General features: G+C 42.1%; 1 protein-coding gene across 1 annotated transcript in view; it reads right to left on the reverse strand.

Annotated features, from left to right (window-relative positions):
- Positions 1-25,170, reverse strand: part of ASAP2 (ArfGAP with SH3 domain, ankyrin repeat and PH domain 2) — a 128,696-nt gene that overhangs the window by 41,269 nt on the left and 62,257 nt on the right. Inside the window, exons 6-11 of the mRNA XM_060234071.1 lie at positions 19,806-19,935; positions 16,939-17,024; positions 12,978-13,053; positions 10,871-10,957; positions 6,401-6,504; positions 6,215-6,284 (exon numbers count right to left, since the gene is read on the reverse strand). Coding sequence (XP_060090054.1) covers positions 6,215-6,284; positions 6,401-6,504; positions 10,871-10,957; positions 12,978-13,053; positions 16,939-17,024; positions 19,806-19,935 — 553 coding nt within the window. The remainder of the gene's footprint in view (positions 1-6,214; positions 6,285-6,400; positions 6,505-10,870; positions 10,958-12,977; positions 13,054-16,938; positions 17,025-19,805; positions 19,936-25,170) is intronic.

Consider the following 25,170-nt stretch of genomic DNA (forward strand, 5'->3'; position numbering starts at 1 on the left):
TTTGAAGGGGGGAGGAGCCAGAGAGGGGCAGGTCCTGGGAGGGGGGGGATGGGTCGGGAAGCATAAAAGGAGGGAGGGAGGAGGTCGCTGAGGAGAGCTGGCTGATGCGCAAAGAGGCTGCCTCGCGAGAGAGAGGGACAGGAGCCATAGCACAGCCAGGAGGGAACGGGGGCCTGCGGTGAAGTAACCCAGTGCCCACCCCCCTGTTTCTGAGACCTCCGGGGAACGCCCCAGAGTGCCCGGGTGGGGCAACGGCGACGCCGGGGGACCAGGAGGGGCACCAAAGACCTGACAATTCCCTTACTAATAATTCCCAGCATGGTGTTGGCCTTTTTTATTGCAATTGCACACTGTCTTGACATTTTCAGTGAGTTATCTACCACGACCCCAAGATCTCTCTCTTGGTCAGTCTCTGCCAGTTCACACCCCATCAACTTGTATTTGTAGCTGGGATTCTTGGCCCCAATGTGCATTACTTTGCACTTGGCCACACTGAACCTCATCTGCCATGTTGACGCCCACTCACCCAGTCTCAACAGATCCCTTTGGAGTGCCTCACAATCCTCTCTGGTTTTCACCACCCTGAACAATTTAGTGTCCTCTGCAAACTTGGCCCCATCACTGCTTACTCCCAACTCCAGATCATTTATGAACTAGTTAAAGAGTATGGGACCCAGTACTGAGCCCTGCGGCACCCCACTGCTTACCGTCCTCCACTGCGAAGACTGCCCATTTATACTCACTCTCTGATTCCTATTAATTAGCCAGTTTTTGATCCACAAGAGGACCTGTCCTTTTACTCCATGACTCTGGAGCTTACTAAGGAGCCTTTGATGAGGAACTTTATCAAAAGCTTTCTGGAAGTCAAGGTAAACAACATCTGTTGGGTCCCCTTTGTCCACATGCTTGTTCACCCCCTCAAAGAAATGCAACAGGTTAGTGAGGCAAGATCTTCCCTTACAGAACCCATGCTTAGTCTTCCTCAATAACTCATGTTCATCAATGTGCCTACTCATTCTGTCCTTGATAATGCTTTCTACCAACTTTCCCGGTATTGAAGTCAGACTGACTGGCCTGTAATTTCCCGGAACGCCTCTGGAACCCTTTTTAAAGATGGGGGTGACATTTGCTACCTTCCAGTCCTCAGGAACAGAGGCAGATTTCAATGAAAGATTACATATTTTTGTCAGGAGATTCATAAGTTGAACTTTGAGTTCTTTAAGAACTTTTGGATGTAGGCCATCCGGACCTGGTGACTTATTAGTTTTTAATTCGTCAATCAGTTTTAGGACCGCCTCTCTTGTCACCTCAATCTGACTCAGGTCTTTCAACACCCCTTCCAAAATTAGTGGAGCAGGCAAACACTTCTCGTCTTCCACGGTGAAGATGGAGGCAAAAAATGCATCCAGCTTCTCAGCCATTTCCCTATCCTCTGTCAATAATCCTTTTACCCCTTGGTCATCCAAGGGCCCCACTGCCTCCCTGGCTGATTTCCTGCTTCTAATATACTTGAAGAAATTTTTATTGTTGGTCTTTATGTTTTTTGCAATATGCTCCTCATAGTCCCTTTTTGCTTGCATGACCACAGTCTTGCATTTGATTTGCCACACCCTGTGTTCCCTTTTATTAATCTCACTTGGACTAGCTTTCCACCACTTAAAGGAGTCCTTCTTACCTTTTACAGCTTCCAGTACTTTGTTAACTATCCAGGCCTTCTCTTATACCTGTTTGTGCCTTTTCTAACTTGTGGTATATATTTTATCTGAGCTTCTAGGATTGTAGTTTTAAATAGCCTCCAAGCTTCCCCAAGGGTTTGGACTGTATTTACCTTTCCTTTCAGTTTCCTCTTCACATGCCTCCTCATCTCAGAGAATTTACCCCTTTTAAAGTTAAACGTGGTTGTGCTGGTCTTTTGGGGCAACTCTCTATTTATACAAATGGTGAAATCAATAACGTTATGGTCACTGCTCCCAAGCGGTGCGATCACCTTTACATCTCTCACCAAGTCTTGGGCATTACTTAGGACCAAATTCAGGATCGCCCCACCCCTGGTAGGTTCTGTGACCATCTGCTCCATAGCACAGTCATTAAGAGCATCTAGAAACTCAATCTCTTTCTTTCGACCTGAACACATACTGACCCAATCAATCTGCGGGTAGTTAAAATCACCTATTATGACACAGTTTTTATGTTTAGCCGCTATCTTTAATCCTTCCATCATATTATAATCGTCCTCTATCTTTTGATTTGGTGGGCGATAAACTCCCATAGTTAAATTTCCTTTTGGGCCCTCTATTTCAACCCAAAGCATTTTTAGAAGGGAATCTAATTCTCTGACCTCAGTCTTACTGGACTGTATACCCTCTCTGACATATAGAGCCACCCCACCTCCAACCCTTCCCTTCCTATCCTTCTGATATAACTTATATCCAGGAATCACCGTGTCCCACTGATTCTCCTCATTCCACCAAGTTTCTAAAATTCCCACAATGTCTATGCTTTCTCCCAACACTAAACATTCCAACTCACCAATTTTACTTCGAACACTTCTAGCATTTGTATACAAACATCTATAATTTCCCAGGCAAGCTAGGCCTGCAACCTTCCTCCTGCTGCCTCAAGACTTTGGCAGACAGTCCATACTGTTTGTCACCATCTCAGTGGACAACTCTGATCCATTACGTGGTAGAAAAGTAACAGCTAACCCTTCATCTCTTTGAGATGAGTCCTCCCGAACCAGAGACATTTAATCTCCAGTTGGCTTTCTCCCAAGATTTAGTTTAAAAACTGTTCTGCCACCTTTTTGATTTTAAGCGCCAGCAGCCTGGTTCCATCTGGGGATAAGTGGAGACTGTCTCTTTTGTACAGCTTCCGCTTGTTCCAGAAAGCATCCCAGTGCCTAACAAACTTAAACCCTTCCTCCCTACACCATCGTCTCATCCACACATTGAGACTTCTAATTTGTGCCTGTTGTTCCAGCCCTGCACGTGGAACAGGTAGCACTTCTGAGAAGGCTACCTTGGAGGTCCTGGCCTTAAGTCTCCTGCCCAGCAGCCTAATTTTTTCCTCCAGGTCCTCACAACTGCATTTCCCCACATTGTTGGTGCCAACATGCACCACGACTACTGGCTCCTCCCCAGCACCGTCTATCAGCCTATCTACTACACGCATAATATCTGCTACATTCACACCAGGCAGGCAAGTCACCATATGGTACGCGGTTTTGCCACCCAGCTGTCTACTTGCCTAAGGATCGAATCACCAACTACCAAGACCCCCCTCTCTCCCTGCCCAGGGATGGTTCCTTGGCGCGAAAGGATACCCGCTCACCAACTGAAGAAGAGGTCCTTTCTGAGGGCGCATTCCCCTTATCCTCAGCACGGTGCCCTGTTCCCTCTCAACCCTCATGCTCCCTAGCAGCAATGGGGCTGCCATGTTCAGAGTGGGGCTCATCTAATACGTCCCCGAGAGTCTTCTCCGAGTGCCTTACTGACTGCCTCTGCTTCTCTAAGTCAGTCACCTTGGCCTCAAGGGTACTAACTCGTTCCCTGAGGACCAGGAGCTCCTTGCATCGAGCACACACCTAAGACTTCTGTCCTGCGGGCAGATAGTCATACATGTGACACTCAGTGCAAAACACTGGAAAGCCCCCAGCCCCCTGTTGGCATTCTACCTTCATGATAGCACCTGCCTCAGAAAAGTGGGCCTACAGGTTGTGATTGGCAGGTGGTTCCCACCTTGAAACAGCTACAGCTGAAGGAATGAGTAGCTGCAAGCCTATGATGTGCAGACCCATAACAGGGACAGACGTAAATGTGAGTCTTTTCACTTCATAGTAATTGGGAAAATGGCTCTCCAGGAGCCATGGAGCGACTACAATAAGGCTATGAAAAGAGAGACAGAGCCAAAGTGAGCAAATGTCTATCTTCTTTTGTTAAACTTTGCACTTACTCATCTACAAGCAAATTAATCTCTGCAATTAAACAACACAAAATGTGAACAAGATGCATTAATGATTACTGGCCTAATCCTTGTTAAACATTTTTTTTAAAGTTAGAAAGAGGTAAGAGATGACTGTGACAAAACACAGCCCACAGCCCTAGGGACAATCTAATTATTATAGAGTAACCCAGCACAAAGATACTGAGATGTACATCTGATAAGGAAAACAGGAAAGAGGCAATAACCATATTTTCTCCATAAATGGGACATGCGGAAATTGGGATGTACAATGCAGATAACTGAAAAATGACCCCGGAAGGTTAGAAATAAATGACACCACACATGTAAAGTATTGAAATCCATGCACTATGACACCAGGGTCTGATCTGAGATGGAGTTCTTTCCTAGAATATCCTAAGGAGGGAGTGTTCCTAAGGATGCGTTCTGCTCCTTTCATTCCCCAAGGAGAAACTATAACCATGCCAATGAATCTGGCATTTTTAAATCTATTAAATCTACTCATGGGGAATGAAACCCTGGCAAATTCATACCTCAGCAGCTCTTTTCCACCCACAATAACCTCTTCAAGAATGCCAACACAAGCATTACACACAGACACAAAAGAAACCATTTCAGCCACAATATATGGTCAGTTATTGTAATGACCTTATCAAGTTACAGAAAAAAAGGAAGCACTATAAACAGCTCTATGACCTGGAGCAAAAATGGATCTTGGGATGAGTATGTGGCCAAAACTTTAAAAGCCATAAACTAAGTCTTCCCGGCTGAAGAAAATTGATATCTATTCTGAAGCGACAAGGATATATGAGTCACCAAGTAAGAAATCAGGGCAAGAACAACCGTGATGATGTATACAATACATTCAGGAGAAATATGCTCAAGCTATGAAGTGCCCCTTCTAGCACCTGGGCAGTTTCTGTGAATGCTGGGATTTCAGTGCGTGGTCACTGTTCTTAACTGGATACCGGGGGTGGGAAACTAGTCAGATAAAAACAAAAACTGGCTAGCTGGCACCCCTTGGTAGAGTCTGTTGATGTTCCAAAGCAATGTAAAACAGATTCTGAAGATGAAAATGGATCAACATGTTACCCACGAATCACTAATTTATTCTTATCATGACCCTTTCTATTTGTACAACAATGACATGTGTTTTTGCATATGAAATGGAAATCAACAGCGCTTTGGTCAGTACATAAGAGCTGGTAAAACACCAGACTAGCAGCCCTTTAGCATTACCTTGCAGGCCAGTTTCATGGAGAACACATTTTGCAATTTAGAACCATTAGACTGCGCAAACTCAGCATGATAACCAACAAAGACTTATCAACAAGGCGCACAGATTAAAATTTCTTTCCATTTCTTTTTTTAGCTACTTTCTTAAAGATGTTAACCTCAGAGAAATTTAGAAGGCACTAATCTATTAAATTAACAAACATCATATTGTGGGGGCAGGAAGGCATCTGTAGACATATTTAGGCCTTAGTAAGGGAGTACTTGCATCCAGAAACAAAAACCACTATCTTTAAAACCAGGTACATCTACCGAAGCATGTTTCATATTTTTAGATTCATTTCCAAAGGAATGGCAGCTACTAACCTTACTCTTAACTTTTATTTCCAGTTTGGAGAACTGTTGCCATATTCATTGACTGAAACCTTTTTTACAAAAGACCTTACTTTGCAAAACATAATTAAAATCCATCTGACAGGGCCACTTCGCCCGTGACAGCTCTCCTACCCACCCTCTCCTCAACAATGATTTTTAGATTGCATGTGAGTAAATATTCCACCCACTCCTGCAAGTAAAAAAGGCTGAATTAGCATCTTTCACTCTACTTCACTTTGCATTTTAAAAAATCCCTGTGCATTAGAGATCTTCTTCCAAATGTAATGCCACCACAACACAGCATTTTTCACAGAATGTTTCTTATAGTCTGCACACCAGTTGGCACTGAACAAACTCTTGTTATTTTTAATCGAAGAAGTTAAACATCTAGCCGTTTTTCCTTTCATTATTTTTAACACAGTACAGTGGTTGTTTTTATAATCAGCATACTAAAGGAAGGTTTTTTTGCCAAGATTGTTTAATTCTCATGGCAATTTTGCCAAGTTGTCTTTTTTTAAAAAAACATACCCTGCAAAGACTCTAGCTGATTCCATACTATTCCGTTAAATACAATTACAGCCTAATTTGACTTTTTTTTGTATTAGCAACAAACTGTGTGTATAGAATACTATAAACAAATACTTACTGTACCATGGGAAATGGTAAGGAAACCATTTTTAACTGTGCATTTCCTCTTCTGCCACACTTTTCTGATTCTAGTTTTAAAAACGAGAGACATCATGATCTAAATTTTGGTGTAACTGGAATTCAGACTCTCAAGAACACAAGCTGTCTGCTACCTTTTTAAAGCAGCAGTCCCTATGATACATACCCATCACTTTTCTTATAGAGGCTCCCATCTCTTTCCGTGCCGTGCTCCTTATTTCCCTGAGGCTGATGTAAACTGTATGTGGTACTCTGACGGAGCTGAGAATCCTAAAGGGGGGAAGAAAATGGGTTACAACAAAATGCTGGGCCCCTGCCAGTTGCAGCTTCATCTTCTCAGAATTCATCCCATCATTTTTTTTCTTATTCCATGACTCATTACAGGAGACCAAATAAAATAGCTACACATTTCTGCAACTTGCTTAGATCACAAACAATGTCTAAGCAACCTTCACTTCCTCTACTGCCTGGCAAAAAAGCAGCCACTTGAAATCCAGACAACATCCATGCCCTTAAAATTCCCCACCTTCACAAGTTTTTTTCCCAGCTGAAAACACTATAGTGTAATGGTAATTGCACTTCTGTAATTCAATATTACTTGCTTTTATATCTTATCTTGTACCTGATTTTTTTATTATGCTTTTTTTAAGTCACTATAGTGAGCCAATTCCATAATATTCATCTTGACTGCCTTTGAGAGCTCTTTAAATACTGTTCCAGATTCCTTAGCGATATGAACCTACAAAGCTCTGCTCTACCTTGATGACACCACCTAGATATCATTTTCTGATAATATCTGCAGACAACTTCCATAGGTCACTGAGCTAATGATACAATGCTAATTAGGAAAAGTTCCCATGATCCCATTGAGTGTACTAACACACACATTTAGCAATTTGTTTCTCCGTAAAAAACCCCTCACACCAGGGCTTTCTTTGAGCAAGAATGCACCGGGATGCAGTTCTGGCAGGCTTGGTGTCAGGATGTGTGGCCTAATATGCAAATGAGTTCCTGCTAGGCTTCTTCTACAAAAAAAGCCCTGTGTACACACATGTTCAGTTTTCATATAATACCCTTTGGAATCCAAAATGAGTTAAGCTGTGAAGAACCTCACCAGATCCTTCAAGGCAGTCTATAACTACTAAAATTAATGTTTTCTCCATCAGTCAAACACAGCTTGCTCCATCAGTCAAGCACATCCAGAACCAGGGTTTTTAAACTACAGCAAACACAACAGGCTCCCACAAACTGCTTCATTTTCTTAGGAACTTTCCCCCTCAAAAGCCGTATTTTTGCAAACATGAAAAAGAATACATGCTATTACAGCCAGTTAATAATTACACACCTGAGACAATATACAACACTAATCTATATACAAATGGATTTACTGAACACCCATCACAACATAACAAAGAGTTCTGAGAGACTTCTAGGTAAAGAAAAGCCAAGCGTCTGGATTTTAGCAGAAAATGTTTTTTCCCCCATATTTGGCTTGTATCCACTATCTAGTACATGTTGATTAGCCAGTCTATGTTCCAACAATTTGGAAAACACAAATCTGTAGAGAGATTCAGGCAGACACTTTAGGAAGAGCAACCCAGTTATTTGAAATGCACATACAAAACATGCAACGTACGAGTTCCAAAAATATTAAAAGGACTTACTCTCCTAGACTTCGGTCACAAAAGGCAAATGCATTTTAGAAAGAAAAGAAGATCAGTTATGGTATAAAAATATACAGGGCAATGTACCAAAGAGAAATATTAACAGGTTAAATTAAAGCTGTACTAAAGATTTGTGAGTGCTCTTTTGCACATGCACTCATAATGTTCCACTGATTTTCAGGATGGTTACATTGTATGCCTGCACTCATATTCTTAGTGCAATCAAGAACTGGTGCAACTGAAAGCCATTTGAAATATATATTTATATCTACCAAGCAAGAAATACAGAATTCAAACACTACAGAAATAGATACAAGCTTTATTCCTGGACCTGGATTATGAGTATAGCTCAGACAAAAAGGATTTATGTTCCTAAGGCCCCTTGCCTCAACCAGCGCCTTCACTAGTACCTAAAGCCACAGCCAAGCAAAATTATAGATACATAGGAAATACATGTGCTGGTTGTATCTTTGAATTTTTTCACCAGTCACTTGCACTTCGCAAGGTTCAGACAACTTTTCACCTTAAGGGACCATTCATGAGAACTGCTGAGTGATTTGCTAGCATAAGAACATAAGAGAAGCCATGCTGGATCAGGCCAATGGCCCATCCAGTCCAACACTCTGCGTCACACAGTGGCCAAAAAACCCAAGTGCCATCAGGGGGTCCACCAGTGGGGCTAGAAGCCCGCCCACTGTGCTCCCCCAAGCACTTAGCTCTAAGTAGAAATGCAGCTCCATAATCTTATTAAAATCCATGAACAAAATCCTATTGTATGTTTATTTTAAAAATTTATATTCTGCTTTTCTCCCGTGACCACCCAAAGTGATTCATCGCATCTTTCTCCACTGCTCTACCTTACCCTCACAACAACAGCCTTGTGAGGTAGGTTAGGCTAAGAGAGTGTGCCTAACTCAAGGTAGCTTCCACAGCAGAATAATAATTGAAACCTGATTCTCCCAGAGGCTAGTCCATCAATCAATTAATCATCGTATGGCATTGTGTGTAGGATAGCCAGGAGATCCTAAGATGGTCTGGCAACCAGAAGTTCTAGCTCTTTTAGCATTATGCACCACTAGGTAGCAAGCTAGTTTTTAAGGCAAGAGATGTTTCAGAGGTGGTTTGCCATTGCCTGTCTTTGTGTCACAACCACAGTATTCCTTGGATGTCACCCTCCAAATACTAGCCAAGACCAACTCTGCTTAGCTTCCAAGATCTGATGGGATTAGGTGAGCCTAAGCTACACAGGTCCATCACTCCAGCCATTTCAGAAAATGACCCACTTCTCCCCGTGATTTTTCTTCTGGTCCATTGTTTTTAGGGAAATTAATAACTTCCTCTTCCCTTGGCGCTAGCTGATTCTCTCCCAGCACTCATTGCTCTTTTAAACAAGAATCAGCTTTTATCCCCCTTGGGAGGTAGATGGCTTAAACTTTTAAAAAATATATTGTAGCCAGCCAAAGACACTGGTCATAATTTGTATTAATTATTATACTGAAATTATTAAATAATAATGCATTTTTATTTTGAAGAACAATGCTTTCAGCAAGCTACAAAGTGCAAAACAAGCCTCCCTCTGCAAACCCCAGGGAAGATTTTACAATTTATTCAGAAATAGTCAAGAAACCAGCAGACTCATGGAAGAAAAGGAAGAAATTAATTATGCTGGAAGATGAAGGAATGGATGAATATGTAAAGGGGAAGTAGCTCTGGGAAACCTCAGATGTACACTGACAGTTCACGCACCCTGGCACTGCAACAGCATTAAAAAAAAAACTCCTACAAATCAGATCTGAAAAAAGACAGAAAAGCAACACAGAAAAAAGAACTGCAATGAAAAGTCAACAAGGTTATCAGAATTTCCCATTAAAACGTAATGAATGAATCATAGAAATCCTGGACTAAGTAGCATGTCTGGAGAGGACTGGTAAGATTCCGTAATCTTGCTTCTCCTGCACAGTGTGTGGTTGTGGAGGAAGCATCAAGCAAACCTCTGGTCTACATACAACTTCAGCACTCTCTGGCTCTTGGACAATGATGTGAATGCTTAGGCATGTCTACTGCTGAGACAAGGCATTCCCATTTCTTGCTGAATTGAATGGAGCTCAACTCCACCCAAGTATAACTAGAGGCCCTGCAAGTAGGCTGAGGGTCATCTCTACCATAATTGGGAAAGACATCCTAAAGATTTAAACACATTAATTCAGCATTTTAAAATTCAATGATGATAACACATTTTTCAATTTGTTATTTAATTCAGAGACTGTATTTTCCCTCATGAGCCTACTTATTCAAGCACACTCTACAAACTAAGGCAGAAAAGAGGAAGGAGGGAACTTTTTCCTTATCTTACACAAGAATTATCGTTTGACCTAAAAAATAACTAAATCTGTAGTTGGTGGCAGACTTTTGGGCCCAAAGAGGCTGGGTTGCCCCTTGACAGAATTCTATGTGAAACTGCAGTTATCACACTATCTGAAAGAGTACTAGTTCCAACATCATGTTTTGTTTCCACAGGGTGCATTTTCTAATGCTTCCAAATTTTGAACCTATACAGTTTGTTCAAGTGTGAGTCTAGAACAAAAATCCACTGCTAGTTTACAGGATTGTCCTTGAACAAACTGCATCAATGTGGCACACTGAACTAAAAATGTTTTTTGTTTCACTTATATGCATCTCTGGGAACCATTCCAAAAGCCATCACTTGGATGCAAAACATGATATTTGAACTCTCCCTGAGTAATTAAAATAATCCATAGTTCCGGTATATGCTTGATGCTACTTTATTGAAAGGCAAGCAAGGAAGTCTATGGGAAAAAAGAAAATGTCTTGCAGAACCTCTCTAAGAAATCTATATATGGCTGTAATTATTAATTCTTAAAAACAGAGTTCTGATTTCATGAAGATGGTGCTAAAAAAATCACCCAACACTTTAATATTCCCATTACAGATGTATCACCCTACATGCTCACCTCTTTCTGATCAACTTGAAGTGCAGATTTTAAAATATCCCTAAGCTGAATTAATTGTTTTCTTTCTTCATCTTGTGCTTGCTTGATCTGAAATGGAGACATGATGAGAATTCAAAATTAGATATGTACTGCTTGTCACTAGTGAACATTTTGGCTGATGCAGATGTAATGAGCCTGATCCCTTAACCATGGCTGTAGAATAATGTGTCCTCTTTCCTTCCTTCTCCATTCTTTTCCCTGTCACCCCTTGGCTTTTATCACAGTTTACTCATTTACTTAAACCAGGGCTTTTTTTGTAGCAGCAATGCCTTTGCATATTAGGCCACACACCCCTTATTTAGCTAATCCTGCTGGAGCTTACAGGGCTCTTAGTACAGGGCGACTGTAAGCTCCAGAAGGACTGGCTACATGGGGTGGTGGTGGTGGCCTAACATGCAAAGGAGTTCCTGCTACAAAAAAAGTCCTGACTTAAACTCTTACTACTTAAGTCATTTATAAAAATTCCCAAGACGGTTTACAAGAAAATCAATTAAAACAACCAACATGAAACTAAACTGAAAAAATCTAAAGAGCAGCAGATAATAAAAAACACATCTTTGTTAGCAAAGTGTGACATTAGACTCTCAAAACATACCATTGTACTAAAAATTTGACAATAATTACTTATATAACAACACAGTAAATGACAATACAATAGCAGAAATACAGGGCAAAGGAAAAGGAGAAAAAGAAAAAACACACATTCAGCAAAATATATGGCAGGAAATTTACTTTCTAACAAGCTTGGCCCCAAGCAAACCACTGTGAGAGGAAAATCTAAAACCAAAAAAGAGCTCCATTATTGGTTGTTGTGTACTTTACTTCAAAAAATGGGAATATACCAAGGTTGCCATCTCCCAGGTCCACACTGGGGTTCCCCTGGTTTTGGGGGCTCCAATCTGTCAGCCGGCCAGCTGGCTGAAGGAAGTCCCATCTTCAAGTCTGACTGCCAGTGGCCACTTCTCTCCTCTTGCAAGATTTAAAGGGCCCTTCACTAGATTGGCCTGCCAATCAACTAGAGGGTCCTTTAAATCTTGCAGGAAGAAGGGAGAGGGGTGGGCACTTTTAAATCCCTCTAAATCCTTTTGAGAAGAAGTGGGGGGGGGGGGCTGTGCATCCATGCACTCCAAGCCACAAATCTGCAGCTAGGAGTGCATGTGTGACCCCTCCCGCCCCCAGCTTCTTCCTCAAAGCATTTAAAGGGATCCTTTAAGTGCTTTGGGAAATGTGGGGGAGGGAGGCAGGATGTTCTTGCAATTCAAGCTGTGAATTTGTGGCTTGGAGTGGAGGCACTGGTCCCCAATGTGGTGATGTCACTTCTGTGTGACATCATCACATTGGGGCTGTTTCTGTCCCCTCCTGGAATGCCCCCCAAGGTCCCCCTCTGGGGACTTGGAAGGACCTGGCATCCCTAGAATATACAGAGTCAGGACTTTGTGGAAGATCATACCTGATGGACAGCCTCATGTATTACATCAACCCCAACATATACTGAAGATAATGCTACCCACAGATAACTTGAAATTGGAATCTGAAACTGGTTATCAAGTCCAAGTTAAGAGAGAAGCTGGCCCTGATCACAGTTAATTTGAAGCTGATGTCACAAGCTGAAGGGTGTGGGTGCCAGTAATAATTTGCCCATATGAATGCAGTAGATAGGTACAGGGTATGCATGATCTCATGATCTCTCTCAAGGTTCAGATGCTGATGTAGGAAAGGTTACATCAGGATCTATACCTTGAGAGTTCCTTCCTTAAACTGTCCAATTACACTGATAAGTTATGCATCTAGCATAACATTATGAGAAAAGCATGAGGAGTAATTTCCATATCACACTGACATTTCAAAAGTACAGCATGTTAAATCCTGTAATAAATCTAAATAAATTAACACCATAGTCCTATTTATATTTACTTAGAAGTAACTCCTATTAAAATAATCACACTTAAGTAGCATTCAGACTGGCATACAAGTTTCTTTGGCAAAATATGGCTTTGATGAAAATAGCTGTAAAAATTTTTTTAAATATAATCAGAATTCTACATTTCACAACCTCCAAGTGACTTACTGTGTGAAGGTCTGTGGAGAGCTTTTCTATTGAAGGTTTGAGGCTTTCAACAGCTTTCAGACCATCCTGAAAGAAGCTTTGGAAGAAAGTAACTTAAAAAAAAAGGAAACTGTAAAAATTAATTTAAAGCACCTGAATTTTGCTGAACAGACAAGGCACAAAAGCTTTGACTAATATATATGCTTATGTACTCCACGACAGACTGATGAAAAGAAGAATTCTGTGAAGGAACTTTATCACCAACATATTTGCTTTCCGATATGAAATTAAAGGGACTGGCAAGATTCAGTAACACTGGGTGGAGAGCAGCTCTTCTGCAAATCTTGTGATTCATCTTAAGGGATTTCCATAATGAGGAAGGAGGAAGAGGAAGAGGAAAAAGTTACATGAACAAAATTCTCACCCTCAATGCCCTAGGCTCTTGCTTGATGCTCTGAGGAAAAACAGATGGTTATGGTATCCCCATTGCTATATTTGTTCCAATAATATGTTGCATTTCTACTAGCTTTTTACTTACATAGGACAGCCAAAAGTGGAAACTGACCAGCTGCCAAATTTTAATGAAGAACAAAAACCCCTGACATTACTTGTAGCAGTCTGAAAGGGCTTAAAAATAGAGACAGAATGGTATTCTCTCTCACATAAAAAAAACCCATTCACTTTATGGTCTCATTATGGAGTAACTGGCTGTGATCCAGCAGAGTCATTTATGCACCTCAGGTATGGAAAATGCACCCGCGGAAGCACTCTTTGGAGTCTCAGCTGCTGCAACTTCCACACTCAACAAGACAAGCCACTGTTCACTCTTGTTAAGAGCTGTAGCAATGGATACTACAAAGAAATTTCTAGTTTACCTGTCTGGTTCCTGAGCTACATCTAATCTGGCTGCTTTGGATCATGGCCACAAAAAAATTGTACCCTTCCATGTTTTATTATGAGTTTGTCTCCAATGTGACTGCCATAAATTAAGAATTTCTGATTTCCTGTTCTAGAATTTCTACTGCCTCGTTCACACGCAGGTCATTCATGACCCAAGTCACTTTTTGTATCTCTATGTGAGAACACCTACAATAAGCACTTAGATTACAAAGAAATTAAAGCATCCTGTACTTCCACTTGAATGCAGCAGCCCAGATTTTGTAGCTCCTTGCCCATTCAGGAGCATGTGATATGCACACAGAGCAATCAAGCACTGCAGATTCACCTCACTGGCTGTCATGGGTGCTGGGGACCCTTCAGAGGAAGTTGAGTCTGATGAGGAAACTGTGCCCCTGCCACCTGCACCAGTGCCCCTGCCTCCTGCTGGAGAAGATCCCAGCCCCCCTGCCTCGCCCTCTCGGGTGGCTCGTGTGCGTGACCGCCTCCGGCAGGACCTCAGGGATCGGAGGAGGGCGGCACGCTCACAAGCAAGACGCTCCCTGAGCCCTGAGTTCTGAGAGGATTCTGGCCCTTCTAAGAGCAAGGATGCTTGAGTGGTAACAGGATCCTGGCTGCCTCCCTGAGCCAGCAATTAGCCCAAACGGGCAACAGCCAGCAGAGGGCTATATAGCTGTGGGCTTTGGGAGGAAGCTTTGTGGAAGCAACTAGTCATCTCCCTGACATTCTAGCATCCACTCCGGCTTGACTTTGGTTCCTGACTCCCTGACTTTGGCTTTGGACTTCTGGACTCCCTGACCTCGGCTTCTGGACCTCAGACCTGCGATACTTCTACAGTGATTCGGATTTGGCACCTCGGACCCTCCTGCTTACTGGCTACAGACCTCGGACTGCCTCTGGACTTTGCCTGACCCGGCCCCAGCCGTGACACTGGCATTCTTCCATGAATGAAACAAAAAGGAATCTTTACTCATGCACATTTCTGCAAGTGGACTTCTGCAAAGCTCCTGACTGGGTGGTGATGTTTACTGCATGCACAGGGCTGGTGGATATATCCACCAGCCTCTGAAATGGCCATATAAATGCAGGAAGTTCAGAATTTGGAATTTTTATACAGAACTGAGCATTTCAGCTCTTATTCTTAAATAAAACATTTCCAGCCCTAGCAATAATGCAATCATTGTTGAAACTGTGTAGGCAATCACTAGAAGCCAGAGGAATCCCAGTCCCATCTCAACCCCAAAGCAGCATCCGCTCTCAGAATAATTGGAGTATATGCATATTCTTTACATCTCATTAATTGTTTATTAAAGGCTCCAAAATCTGAGGTATCCTTGAGAATAAGGATGCCATCCTACCTGGAATTCCTACCTGGAATTAAAGCTCATCTCCATACTACAGAGATCATCTCCATACTACAGAGATCAGCTCCCCTGGAGAAAACTGATGCTTTGGAAGGTAGATTCTATGGCACTGTACCCTACTGAGGTTCCTATCCTCCTCAGGCTCCATTCCCAAATCTCCAGGAATTTTCCAACCTGGATTTGGCAACCCTACCCCTCCATCCCCTGTCAGTGGGGTAGGGGGGACCTGGCAACTCACCTTAAGAAGTTAGACCCTCGTCCTCCCTGCTGAGTCCCCCCCCTTTCCTTTATTTCTTTCCAGGCTTTCTGGATCATTTTTCAACCATTGCTCCCAAAGCACTGTTCAGAGCAATTCCATTTTAAAAAAAATAAATAAATCTCAAACTGATACATAACATTGGACATAAAAATCAAAGCAGACAAAACAATTATCCAATGTGTGATAAACTTCTGCAGATAGGAGAACTCCTGTCTGCAGAAGCACGCCTTTCCCACCCTCCTCTTCCTGCTACAACACCTCAAAATGCCCCTAGAAAGACTTTCTGGAGGATGACTGGGGCATCTATAATAGCTTGGGGACAATTGGAGGTCTTCTTTACGGAGGGGGAATTAGTGAAAATCATGCACACCCTTAAGTACATAAAATTTTTACTCAGGGTTCACTGAATCCTTTCAGCGAAAGGGAAGATTGGAGTGGGGGCACTGCAGATTTGATAGAGGGCATCGTCCCCAGCACTGTCCTCCCCCCGCCAGCCCTGGGATCCAACTCTATCAATACAACTCTATCAATACACCGTAGCTATCTGCACACAAAAGAATTAAAGATGCACTCTTCCCAGTGAACAAATGCAGTCAGGAAAGGTAGCATATGGCAGTGCTACAGATCCTAACATGGTACACAGTACTCTGCTTTAAAAACTTGGGAAGTATGTAAGAAATATCCAAAACTTCTCTCTTTAAGGCAAAACCAAATGTTAGGAGACATTTACAGGGTTCCCGCTCTAATGTTTATCTTGCAACGCTAATGCAGGGCTGAGGTAGGGGGGAGGAGGCACGTGCAGGACAGAAGCAGACATTGGCAGGGAGTACTTTAACCTCCCCCCCACACACAATCCACATTGTTCCCTTCAAATGTCTCTCCACCATCTGGTTATTGCCCAGCCAGGCTTACGTCCAGTCTCACAGCCTTGCTGGGGAGAAAATGGCTGCAGGGCACTTGCAAGGGAGAAGGGGACGCCTTGTCTAATACCCCACTGCCACTTTCAAATCATTCATCCTTTAATGTTTCAGTACTGAAAATAAGTAAGAACTCAGAGCTGTCAGAACACTAATCCCTAATTGTGCATTTTCCCTTTGAAAAAAATCAGGTCTGTCACTAGACATACTCTGCAAAATGTGAAAGCTGTTACAACTGCCTGCCTCCTTCCTTTTCACAAAGAAATTACTAATCATGCCAAATGACCATGTGGAAATTACGGACTGCAGACAACTGCGTGCTTCAGCTTAATGCTTCATTTCACTTAAAATATTACACCAAACATGACAATAATTGACCTTTTCAACCATTCAGTTTGATGGGAAGACAGCAGCAGAATAGATACAGCTGATTGTGAGATTATGCATTCGAGTCTTCAAAAACATTGTTGCCACAATTAGTTTATATGCGGAAGACATAAATATGTTTCAAGAACAATATTACTAACAAAGATATAAAAACCTACTTGCACTGCGCATGGAAATACTTGATGAGATTTTGAAGCAAGTCAACTCCTTTTTTAATCTTGATTTCATTGACTTTCAACAGGTACTGTAAAAGATAGAAAGCATGCAAAGGACATTAATTATTGTTTTAGAACTAGTCACAGGGCTAGTAATATTTAAACCTCCTTTAACCATAGCTTGAAGACTCAAAATATTAGCATTTGGAGACAAATATATGCTGAAAAAATTCCTTCAGCTTTCAAACATAAGCAAGGGAACTACAAGGCTACGTTCCAAAGAACAAATTGTGAATGGGCACAAAAAAATCCTTTATAGTAGTTGATAGTAAAATAAGAGAATCAAATAACCTTGAAGTTATCTGTTCCTCTTTGTTCATAGGAACATTATCTCAGCTACAGAACTGTTCCTGTCAGTCACTCTCTTGCCTAAAAACATAATGTGGCAAAGGCGTTATACATGTATGCTGAGTGGCTTGGAAACATCTGTGTGTTTTGCAAAGCAGTTCAGTGAAATAATTTTTACATTTTGAAACAAGGGAACAATTAGTGGGAATGGTCCTATGACTTTAGAGTGCAGCACAAGAAGCAATCCTCAAAAGGTGTGAACTCTCCAAAATTCAGAATGCTGAAAAGAATCAAGAGGGAACTGAGGACAGTAAGAGAGCTGTGAACACTACAAAGTGAATCTGAGAACAGACTATGCAGGTAGGCTTCCCAATATCCAGGTCCCAGCACGTATCCCCCGGTTTTACAGGCTTCCCCCCACCCCCAGCCAGCTGACTGGCGGAGGGAAGCCCGCTCCCACAGCCATCTAGATCTCCGGCAGGTTTAGAAACCTGCAAACAGGTCCCGTTTGAAAATGTGTGTTTGTGTGTGTTCCTGCCTTTAAAATTTGAGCAGGAAGCAGGACGTACTTCATGGGGAAGGGTCAGCAGCAGAGCCTCCATTTGTTTTGCTTTCGTTTCAGAGTAAGTAAGAGAGAGAGAGAGAGTGTGTGTGTGTGTGTGTGTGAGAGAGAGAGAGAGAGCGGCAGCAGGGTAGCCCCTGTATTTTTCAGATGTCATTGTGGAGGAACCAGACCCAGTAAGTGTGTGTGTGTGTCTGTGTTTGTTTGCATTGTTTTCAGAGTCTTTGTATAGGAACCTGTTTATGAGATGCAGGAAAACACCTCTCTCTCTTTTTATTTGCCAGTGTTAGCCTAAAGAACAGCAGTTCCTGTGAATAAAGCCCCAATGAGATCACAAAAATGTGAGCTTGCAAACTGTGCATCTTGGCTGCTTTCTGTGTGTTTACACTTTCATTTACTAGAATTGCAACTATTGGGGGATGAGGAAATGATGACTATTCAGGTGAACTGCACTGCAGTATTTTTATGTATTTATTTTGGAAATGGGAAAGTCTGGCTCCACCCAAAGTCTCCTGGCGCCACCCCCAGATATTTCCTGAATTAGACTTGGCAACCCTATATGCAGGTAGTTATGCTGCTTCCTCAATAACTCACAAGATATACAGATATCATGTTAACAGGAAACCTTGTCCCAAGAACCAAATGAAAGGGACAAAAGGAAATATACCTGGTTCAGATATAACAGAAAAACATTGGCTTGCCTCTCTCTTTGATCTCTGTCCTCCTGGTTTCGACAAACTGTGCTTTAGATTCACTGTACCATCTCTGTGGATGGAAGGCTTTCTGCTCATGAAGCAAAATTTGCTCATCTCCCCCCCCCCCCTTGCAACCTCAAATTCTCCCAAAATGCTGCTCCATGAGGATGTGACCCCCCCCTCCAGGAGCAGCTTTTGGGGGCCATGTTTTGGTGCAGCAGGACAGGAGCGGCAACAGAAGTCACACCCAGCAGGCAGAAATCCTTCAGTCTATGGAAATACTCTAATGGGCCCATGCAATTATAGTTTGCAATGATGCCTGGACTAGCAACTTGCTGGACTGGATCTAATTTATCCATTCCACTAATGACATCACTTTCTTCTGGTGCAAGGAGCCCTCCTCCAACACAAGAGTGGTTTCTACCAGCAGAAGATTTGTTTCTTACTTGCATGCCTTATTAAAGAAGTCAGGTATTGCATCCAGCCAACTACTGATGGAAGGTGGAAACCACTCCCTTTCCTTTCAGAAGACCCTTAGACCCAGGAGATCATAATCCCTGGCGTTGTGGGACCTGTGTAAGAGGAAGGGGGTGAATTGCCCCCCACTTTCTCTTCCACCCACCAATTTCTCCCCTTTCTCAGTGTAGCCTCCAAACCTGATTGGCTCCTCACTCACACAGCTACCACAACCCAAGGAACAATCTGTCCAGAGGTCTAAAGGAATTGTAGTAGGGAGGGAAATGCTGACAAATGCCACAGTGCACATCTACAACACATTCCCAGTTCTCCAAATCAACCTACTATTGTACAATGTGAAAAAGGAGTGAAGTTTAAAACTGCAGTTAATATACTGTGCTTTTATGGGAAAATCCATAAGGCAGCAAGTTCATTAAAACCCTAGAGGGCATCAGCAGCTCTTTCCCAACAGCTGTTAAATTTCCCTACTTAACCAAGTAAAATGAGATTTTCCTCTCCCAACAATGCTGCAGCAGATGGCAACTTGCATAGGCACAGGAGTCAATCCTCTTAGTCTAGGATAGGAGTGTTGGAAAGGCTCTGCCTGTTTGGTTTTTAATCCACAAATAATGAACTAGGCAGCTTGCCAATTTATCAATTGTTTGTGGAAAGCGCAGCAAATACTTTCCTGAAGTTGACACATCCAGATAATTTCAAAATCCTTTTGAAACTAGCACTTGCCACAGATAACGAAAGACTAAGATGAATTTATGAATGACAGTGTCAATGAAATGGGTTCCATTTTTTACCTCACACATTTGTAACTGGAAGAACCTTCTCTCTTTTTCCATCTCTTCAGCTATTTCAGCCCCACTTATTTCTGTACGGATCATTCCATGCAATTTAGCATGTTCCTTTTTCTCTTTTTCTATTTTTGTCCTGTAGGGAAGAGAACCAATAAAACCAGGATGTTAGCCCAAATATTCTTCCTCAGTTTGTTTAAGAGGTCTGCTGAACTGGGGTAGGCCATCGTTGACACTCACACCAGACTTTCTTGCTTGGTATGCACAGCTGGTTATCCACCCAAGCAACTGAGGTAAGCCCATGAAGCAATGGCAGCATCAGCAGGGCGAACAGCTTGGGGAAAAGTGACAGGCATGAGTCACCTCATTGTCACCTCCAGGCCCTGAGGCAAGTCCTGAGACTCTGTCAGTGGTGCTGCAGCTTATACCTAGTGTGTCTATGCAAGTACAAAGCTTTTATCTCCTCTGCCACCTTTTTTTGGCTAGCAACCTCTTGGGTAGACTATGTCCCCCCTCCAGAATCTGAAACAGAAGGTTGCTTGCCCCTGTTTTAAAGTATAATCCACAGCCAAATTTATTCCAGAGCAGTGTAATAGTGCTACCTCAACATCAACAAGCTGTATTCTGATTTTGAATTGCTCCTATGTACCTGCATTCAGGCCAAACATTTCCCAAATGTGCAAAATAAAGGATGGCTAACTGAGGTTGAAGGGGCATGCTGTTCTTCAAACACCAAATCCAATGCCAAACCTCTCCCTTCATGTGAGATTTCTAAAAAATATATCAATCAGTAACTGTTCCTGTGTCTTAAATCAAGAGTGATCTGGTTTAGCATATTTCTTCTGACTTCTATTTAGTAAATAAAATTGTAAAACTAGAAGAAGAAGAAGATATTGGATTTATATCCCGCCCTCCACTCCGAAGAGTCTCAGAGCGGCTCACAATCTCCTTTACCTTCCTCCCCCACAACAGACACCCTGTGAGGTGGGTGGGGCTGGAGAGGGCTCTCACAGCAGCTGCCCTTTCAAGGACAACCTCTGCCAGAGCTATGGCTGACCCAAGGCCATGCTAGCAGGTGCAAGTGGAGGAGTGGGGAATCAAACCCGGTTCTTTCAGATAAGAGTCCGCACACTTAACCACTACACCAAACTACAGCATGTTGATTTTATGTTCTAACAGCCATAAACTGAAATATTTGATATGGGGAAAAATCAAGTGTGGTTCCAATATTATAAGCAAACAAATTAGGTTTTACATGGAAATTATTTTTTATTGGAATAAACAATTTTCTGACTCTGGGGTGACATAGCATCACAATGTTTTCACAGCAGACTTTTTACAGGGTGGTTTGCCACTGTTTTCCCCCATCATCTACACTTTACCCCCAGCAAGCTGGGTACTCATATTACTGACCTCAGCAGGATGGAAGGAATAATACTTGTAAACTTTTAAAGACAATACAGCACATACTTTACTTGCTATGTTTTTTTAAAAAGGGAAAGGGGAAACTTTTGACACATGACTTTTAGCAAACCCAGGGAGTGAAATGCCATAAATGTGGCTGTCCACTCCTCAATTTCAAAATAATTTAGCTCTTGTCCATGGAGGCCACTGGGGTACCTCAATTTCACTGTCACTCTCTGTAGCAATACTTACTATTTGCGTACAGATTGGTGACCACAATAGCTCTTCTACCATGTGAGAGAAGACATATAAAAAAGAATTTTAGCTTTCATTTTGATTTGACCCAAACAGCTGATCAGGTGGACTACTTGTAACTTGATTTTATATTATATTTTATTAGATATTTGTGGTTTTACCACCCTCCTCTACCACCCTGGGTTACAAATCAACAAAAGACACATATACGCCTTCACACTATGGATGATAAACTGAAAAAATCTTAATTACAATTCTGTAACTGCCAAGCTTGCCTAATACTGTATTGGCAATGGCATCAATTTATTGTTAGTTTTATGAAACAATGAACCTTTAGAAATAGGGGAGGGGGAGGGAAATCTATGAAAAAATAAAGCACTGGAAAACTGCCCCACATCTCTTCAGAGAGTCATTCTCTACTGTACAATAAAAGAATTTTCACTAAACAAGTAAGGAGCACATGTGGTCAAATGGGGTATAGTATCACTGATGGGAAAGGCAAAAAAAAAATGAATTTTCTACAAGATGCACTTGAAACATTAACAGTGAGGTCTGAATGCATATGAGAAAGCAATACAACAAATACAAACAGGGACCCATTCCTTCTTTATCTTACATGTGAATAGTGAACATTTTTTACCACACTTTCACAAAAATATGGTCACCAGAAGTTGGAGAAAAATTATAAGAACATAAGAGAAGCCATGTTAGATCAGGCCAATGGCCCATCCAGTCCAACACTCTGTGTCACACAGTGGCAAAAAAAATTATTTATATATATATATACACACACTGTGGCTAATAGCTACTGATGGAGCTCTGCTCCATATTTTTATCTAAACCCCTCTTGAAGGTGGCTATGCTTGTGGCCGCAACCATCTGCTGTGGCAGTGAATTCCACATGTTAATCACCCTTTGGGTGAAGAAGTACTTCCTTTTATCCGTTTTAACCTGTCTGCTCAGCAATTTCATCGAATGCCCACGAGTTCTTGTATTGTGAGAAAGGGAGAAAAGTACTTCTTTCTCTACTTTCTCCATCCCATGCATTATCTTGTAAACCTCTATCATGTCACCCCGCAGTCGACGTTTCTCCAAGCTAAAGAGTCCCAAGCGTTTCAACCTTTCTTTATAGGGAAAGTGTTCCAGCCCTTTAATCATTCTAGTTGCCCTTTTCTGGACTTTCTCCAATGCTATAATATTCTTTTTGAGATGCGGTGACCAGAATTGCACACAGTATTCCAAATGAGACCGCACCATCGATTTATACAGAGGCATTATGATACTGGCTGATTTGTTTTCAATTCCCTTCCTAATAATTCCCAGCGTGGCATTGGCCTTTTTTATTGCAAACGCACACTGTCTTGACATTTTCAGTGAGTTATCTACCACAACCCCAAGATCTCTCTCTTGGTCAGTCTCTGCCAGTTCACACCCCATCAACTTGTATTTGTAGCTGGGATTCTTGGCCCCAATGTGCATTACTTTGCACTTGGCCACATTGAACCGCATCTGCCACGTTGACGTCCACTCACCCAGCCTCAACAGATCCCTTTGGAGTTCCTCACAATCCTCTCTGGTTCTCACAACCCTGAACAACTTAGTGTCATCCGCAAATTTGGCCACTTCACTGCTTACTCCCAACTCTAAATCATTTATGAACATGTTAAAGAGCATGGGACCCAGTACTGAGCCCTGCGGCACCCCACTGCTTACCGTCCTCCACTGCGAAGACTGCCCATTTATACTCACTCTCTGCTTCCTATTACTCAGCCAGTTTTTGATCCACAAGAGGACCTGTCCTTTTACTCCATGACTCTCAAGCTTTCTAAGGAGCCTTTGATGAGGAACTTTATCAAAAGCTTTCTGGAAGTCAAGGTAAACAACATCTATCAGGTCTCCTTTGTCCACATGTTTGTTCACCCCCTCAAAGAACTGTAACAGGTTAGTGAGGCAAGATCTTCCCTTACAGAACCCATTCTGAATCTTCCTCAATAACCCGTGTCCATCAGTGTGCCTACTCATTCTGTCCTTGATAATGCTTTCTACCAACTTTCCCGGTATTGAAGTCAGACTGACTGGCCTGTAATTTCCCGGATCTCCTCTGGAACCATTTTTAAAGATGAGGGTGACATTTGCTACCTTCCAGTCCTCAGGAACGGAGGCAGATTTCAATGAAAGATTACAGATTTTTGTTAGAAGATCCACAAGTTCAACTTTGAGTTCTTTCAGAACTCTCAGATGTATGCCATCGGGACCCGGTGAGTTATTAGTTTTTAATTTGTCTATCAGTTGTAGGACCTCCTCTTTTGTCACCTCAATCTGACTCAGGTCTTTCAACACCCCTTCCAAAATTAGTGGTTCTGGGGCGGGCAAACACTTCTCATCTTCCACAGTGAAGACGGAGGCAAAAAAATTCATTCAGCTTCTCAGCCATTTCCCTATCCTCCTTCAGTAATCCTTTTACCCCATGGTCATCCAAGGGCCCCACTGCCTCCCTGGCTGGTTTCCTACTTCTAATATATTTGAAGAAATTTTTATTGTTGGTCTTTATGTTTTTTGCAATATGCTCCTCATAGTCCCTTTTTGCCTGCCTGATCACAGTCTTGCATTTGATTTGCCACAGCCTGTGTTCCCTTTTACTAATCTCACTTGGACTGGTTTTCCACCGCTTAAAGGAGTCCTTCTTACCATTTACAGCTTGCATTTCTTTGTTTGTTAACCATGCAGCCCTTATTATGGGGCTGGATTAATTCCATGTGACGACAGTTGGCCTACACTCTGCCAGATTACTGAACTTCTTCCCCATGGGGTCTCCCAACACACAAGAACAGATGAAATATTTAATTTCAGGGTGGCAAGCAACAGGAAGAACTATTATTTCATCAGTCATGAATTAGCCCATCTGCAAACAGAACTATAATAGTGATTCAAAGGTGTATACTATTTTAGTTCACAGACTTGCTGGCAATATGAGTATGTGACAGTAAATTCAGAAGAATTCACTTCTGTGTTAATCATCCATACCATCCAGATTGATATAAAAACCAGAATCTTGAAAACCAATCTAAATAGCAATTATGTGCACATCTTTTAGGAAAGATATTAAAGAAAAAACTGAGACCCTTTGAGAAATCAAACCAGTCTTTGATCTCAGGGTATATTTGTACAGGGGCCTTCTATGGTTCCAATACAACATATCAGCCTTGTATTAGAGCTAAGATTCAAAAAGGCTGTTCAAGTTCATGCACTGAATCTTTTGAAGAGAGATCAGAGATACCCCTATTTGTGTGCAAAGTTCACCACAATTCCTTTGGAATGCAAGCCAGGAAGTTTAAGAAGAAATTCCTAGGAAAGTACAATGTCTGTACGTAAAGTGCTGTCAACTTAACTTATCCCATCTCCACTGGGTTTTCAAGGCAAGTGATGAAGCAGAGATGATTTGCCCCTGCCTTCTTCTGCAGAGTCTTCTTTGGTGGCTTCCTACCCAAGTATCAACCCTGCTTAGCTTGCAAGATCTGATGAGACTGAGCTATACTATACCATTCCGCATCCTCTGCAAGGCACAGCACAGCTTTGAAAATTCTTTGCCAGCTTTGAATCTTGGTGGGGTACAGACTGTGCTGCTCACGTTAAGCCCTACCCCCCATACCACAAAATCCATGCCCATCTGCTATAGAAACAAGTGGCAAATCAGCGTGACGTCAATCCATGT

Source organism: Heteronotia binoei, chromosome 1 (genome assembly GCF_032191835.1).
Source record: "Heteronotia binoei isolate CCM8104 ecotype False Entrance Well chromosome 1, APGP_CSIRO_Hbin_v1, whole genome shotgun sequence".
NCBI lineage: Eukaryota > Metazoa > Chordata > Lepidosauria > Squamata > Gekkonidae > Heteronotia > Heteronotia binoei.